General features: G+C 41.3%; 1 protein-coding gene across 1 annotated transcript; it reads right to left on the reverse strand.

Annotated features, from left to right (window-relative positions):
* Window positions 1-3,844: 3,844 nt before the first annotated feature.
* LOC309861286 (olfactory receptor 2B11) lies at window positions 3,845-4,801 on the reverse strand (the record flags this gene model as incomplete). The annotated part of the gene is made up of 1 exon (XM_082724094.1): window positions 3,845-4,801. The coding sequence occupies one exon, from the start codon at window positions 4,799-4,801 to the stop codon at window positions 3,845-3,847; it is 957 nt and encodes a 318-aa protein (XP_082580220.1).
* Between the last annotated feature and the right edge of the window lie 463 nt (window positions 4,802-5,264).

Consider the following 5,264-nt stretch of genomic DNA (forward strand, 5'->3'; position numbering starts at 1 on the left):
GTTGGAAACATGATTTTAAACATCTAAGACAGGTACAGAATTTGCCAAATGTAATTGAGTCTATTCTTCTTAAAGAATAAAAAAAGGCTTTCTGTTGTCATTGTCGCACAAAGTCTAAGTTACTATGGGTGGAAACACAGCACCTGTGGGGTTCAGTCCAGGGGTGAAGACAATCCTCTCTGGATGTGAAGCTGGCACGTTTCAGCCTTGTACCACTAGCCCTATGGGCAACACGAAGCTGTGCATAGTCTGTCTGAAAGCCTCCCGTAGCTCCTGCAGCTAAGTGATTCTATGGTAGTCTTTGCATTTAACAAACTGACAGGAGCCTTTTTCTTTCTAAATACCGTGTGATAGATAATTTTAGCTAGCCATATATTGTGTGCATGAGGTTCATAAGGACTTTTCAATCATTAATTTCCATTTATCAACTGAAATTTTGTTTAGTATGTGATTATTTTTTGGCACTGGTGGCAATTCATCAAGGAGCATATTAAAATTAATTTGACTCACCCCCTCAAAAATAATAAAAAAAAAAAGAATCTCTTTATATTCACAGTACAGAGCAATAGATTTCCAAAGTTTTACTGGCAAAGTTATACTTTTAGAAAAGTACCTGAAAAGCACACACCTTATCCTGTTTTCTTCATGGGTATTTCTCAGATTTTTCCACAAAGTATTCAGAAAAGCAGAGGACAGTGAATTTCAGAAACCTTACCATAATATAGAACAGTGCATCAAAGCACACAAAGTATTTGAAACTTTGGGTTTTATGATAAAAATTTACCTACATTTTTCTATCTATTCTCTCTGTTTATTATAATTATATTATAATAATTATCAGTTCAATTATTTAAATATCTTCTCAAGCATCAAATAATATCGATGCTTCTGGAAATTTTTTTTTAAAGATTTTATTTATTTATTTTACAGAGAGAGATCACAAGTAGGCAGAGAGGCAGGCAGAGAGAGGAGGAAGCAGGCTCCCTGCTGAGCAGAGAGCCCGATGCGGGACTCGATCCCAGGACCCTGAGATCATGACCTGAGCCGAAGGCAGCAGCTTAACCCACTGAGCCACCCAGGCGCCCGCTTCTGGAAAATTTGTCATGTTTACCTTGTGCTTTTATGTAACTCTGATGTAGAATATTCTGGGGTCTCTGGTGTTCCAGCTGCATGCCAAACCATCCCCAAACTCAGTAGCTTGGGATGACTCACCATTTTGCACATTGGGAATTAGGGCAGAGCTCAGCTGCGAGGTTCTTTGATTCTATGCTGTGTCTACTGAGGTCACGGTGTGGTATTGAACTAGTGGGCAGGAGGGGCTCAGGTGCGGTAGAATTGGTTGGAAGCCTGGCAGAGGAAGGATGGAAGGTGATAATGTCTTCCCACAGTCTTCCCAGCATGGCTACCTAACAGCAGTTGAGCTTTCTACCTGGTAACTACAGACCCAGACAGACTGTGTTAACTGCACACTACCAGATTTCCTTTGATCTTGCCTTGGAAGGTCTAAAATATCACTTTTACCTCGTTTTTAATAAGAAGTACTTTGAGATCATCTTTAATCTAGCACACCTGTTTTGAGAAATATAATCTTCAATCCTCTCAAATGTGTTTTAAAATTAGGTCGCTTCCGTACATAGCTGTATGTGCTATGAAGGTCTAAAATATCACTTTTATCTTGTTTTAATAAGAAGTACTTTGAGATCATCTTTAATCTAGCACACCTGTTTTAAGAAATATAGTCTTCAGTCCTCCCAAATGTGTTCTAAAATTAGGTCACATCCATACATAGCTGTATGTGCAGACTGACGTTTTTGCATCCATGCCAGATTGCTCTCATTGAATTGTGTCCTGGACCTGTGCTATTAGGAAAAGTAAGGAGAGAAAGTTCTTATGCATTATTATGCATGTCACTAAGGTAGTTCTAAAGGGCTTTTAGTTATTACCTGAGGAGAGCAACCCAGGGAAAAATTTCTTTGTGGTTGTGAAAATGGGAAGAGTCATGATTCTTCTACATTTCTTTTTTTTTTTTTAAAGATTTTATTTATTTATTTGACAGAGAGAAATCACAAGTAGGTAGAGAGGCAGGCAGAGAGAGAGAGGAGGAAGCAGGCTCCCTGCCAAGCAGAGAGCCCGATGCGGGACTCGATCCCAGGACCCTGAGATCATGACCTGAGCCGAAGGCAGCGGCTTAACCACTGAGCCACCCAGGCGCCCCTCTTCTACATTTCTTAAATCAAATGCAATAGCTTTGCAATCTTTATTTTCTTTTTGCCTTTACTGTCAAGAAAACTTCTTCAATTTTCCTTTTGTCCTAATTGTCATATGGCTGTTGTTGTTGTTATTATTATTATTATTATTATATTTATTTTCTCTGCTAGATTATGTTAGTATCTGGGATATGTATGACAGCAGGATAAAAATGAATAAGTTAAATATAAATAAATACAAAATATGACAAAAATGCAAATACAGAGTCTTAGTATTGTGGCCTGTTCTACTAAAGGAGGCAGTCAGTATGGACGTTAGTACTGGTCTCAGTTCCAACAGTTACTGGAACAACCATGACCACGTTACCACTCCAATAACCAAATTCTTACATGACAATGGAAAAATATAAAAGTGTTTACCTCCTGGGGATATTTTAAACAAGATAGCATACATAAATACACTTAATCTAGTACCTGCATCTTGGAAGCCTTCTACAAATGTTAGCTGTCACAATGACTTTGAACTTATTAAACTTATAGTGTCCTTAAATTTGATTGTATTTATATCTTCTATTCTCAACTAGATATTCTTTGTTTAGGTAATATGCTATTTTGGTTTATACTCATAAATCTAATATAGAGTCTTATGCATGCCATAATCTATGGCAGCAATGCTCACAATAGCCAAACTATGGAAAGAATCCAGATGTCCATTGACAGATGAATAGATAAAGAGGTAGTATATATATGTATATATATGATGCAGTATTACTCAGTCACCAGGAAAAGATGAAATCTTTCCATTTGCAACAACATGGATGGAACTAGAGGGTATTGTGCTAAGCAAAATAAGTCAATCAGAGAAAGACAATTATCATATGATCTCACTCATATGTTGAATTTAAGAATTAAAACAAAAGATCATAGGGGAAAAGAGGAAAAAATAAAACAAGATGAAATCAGAGAGGGACACAAACCATAAGAGACCCTTAACCATAGGGGACAAACTGAGGGTCGCTGGAGGGGAGGGGGCTAAGGGATGGGGTAACTGGGTGATGGATATTAAGGAGGGCATGTGATGTAATGAGCACTAGATGTTATATAAGACGGATGAGTCATTAACCTCTACCTCAGAGAGCAATAATGCATTATATGTTAATTAATTGAAGTTACATAAAAATAATAAAGAAAAAACAAAAAAATATGTGGAGACAAATTTATTATCATATCAGATTATGATTCAGTTTCACATTATGTATCCTTAGGAGTAATGAAAATGGAAGAGGAAGATTGGAAAGAGACAAATGGGAGAAAAATAAGAAAAAAATAGGAAGATGAAAAGGGGCAAGAATTAGGAAACTAGAAATGTAAATAATTTGACAAATAACTTATTGAACACCAATTCTGTTTAAACGAATCCTAAAAACAAATGGCCTCTGAGAAAAAAGACTATTGGGAGGGGTGGGGTTTTAGGCACCATGACCACACAGAAGGTGAAATGTTGGGACAGTGACTTGGCGGGGGCGGGGGGCTTTCAAATCTCTCAAAACACCTGTGCTATTTGGGTGTCGACTCCTTCACACACAACACGATTGCCCAGGCTCTGTCACCAACAGGGACTGTCATGTCTCAGAGCCTCATCTCCTGCAGAACCTCCAGGTCCTTGACAGGAGTCTCCTCAGAGCTCCCTTCACATCCTTATTCCTCAGGGTGTAGATGAAGGGGTTGAGGGTGGGGGTGATTATGGAATAGAAGAGGGAGATAAACTTGCCCTGCTCTTGGGAGTAGCTGGAAGGGGGCTGCAGGTACATGTAGATGGCAGGCAGGTAGAAGAGAGAGACCACCACCAGATGGGAGGAACAGGTCCCAAAGGCTTTGCGCCTTCCCCTGGAGGACTGGATCTTGAGCACTGCATGGGCGATGAAGCCATAGGAGAGAAGGATGAGGGCTAGGGGCACCAGCACAAAGAAGGCCACCAACACAGCCAGTGTAGCATCATTCATGGCAGTATCTGCACACGACAGCTTGATCATGGCTGGCACCTCACAGAAGAAATTGTTCAGCACCTGCCGCCCACAGAAAGGCAACTGCACTGTCAGCACAACCTGAACAAGGGAGTTTCCAAAGCCGCTGAGCCAGGCCACAGCCACTAGCTGCTGGCAGAGAGGGCGGTGCATGATAATGGCATATCGGAGGGGCTCACAGATGGCCACATAGCGGTCCAGGGCCATGGCGGCCAAGACGATGCACTCAGTGCATCCCAGCCAGTGGAAAATGGCGTACTGCACTGTGCAGCCACCATAGCTTATGGTCTTCCTGGAGCTGCCCATGTTGACCAGCATCTGTGGGACTGTGGTTGTGGTATAGCAGAGATCCAGGAAGGAGAGGTGTCCGAGAAAGATGTACATGGGGCTGTGGAGCTGGGGATCCAGCCGGGACACCAGGATGATAGCGATGTTTCCCAACATGGCCAGAATATAGGACACCAGGAGAACCACAAAGAGGGGGAGCTCCAGCCATGGCCTGTCAGAAACACCGAGAAGGATGAAGTCCTTAGGGAGATCCTCCAAGAAGCTCTGGTTGTCACCTCTCATGCTGAGGCATTCTCTGGAGCCTGTGATGAGTCAAAGTAAATGAAACCTGAGAATAGGAATTAGTTGCCTTCATAATGGCTATGCCTGAGCTTTCCTACAGAGTTGCATCCTGTCTTACCTCTGTGGAGACCCTGAGATGTGGGGGAGTCAGAACCAGGAGGCAGAGCAGCTGCCCATGTGTTTTGCTCTGCTTCCTGCTCTGTGACCTTGACTATGCCATTTATTCTTTCTGGAATTCAATTTTTGTATCTGTGACGTGGGAAGAAAATACTTGTCAAGTTCTGGGGATGATAGAGCAGTATGATGTTTGTGAAAATGTATCAAAAATAAATAAAATTTTTCTTCTGGTTTGGTCAAAGTCTGCTACATCCCCCATCACCATTAAAATGTTTGACTTCTCTCTGCAAACTCACTGACAGGGAGTTGACCACTTTTTGGTTTTCTTGCTTTGCCTTTTGGAAGT

The sequence above is a fragment of the Mustela nivalis genome (genome assembly GCF_964662115.1).
Source record: "Mustela nivalis genome assembly, chromosome: 3".
Taxonomy (NCBI): domain Eukaryota; kingdom Metazoa; phylum Chordata; class Mammalia; order Carnivora; family Mustelidae; genus Mustela; species Mustela nivalis.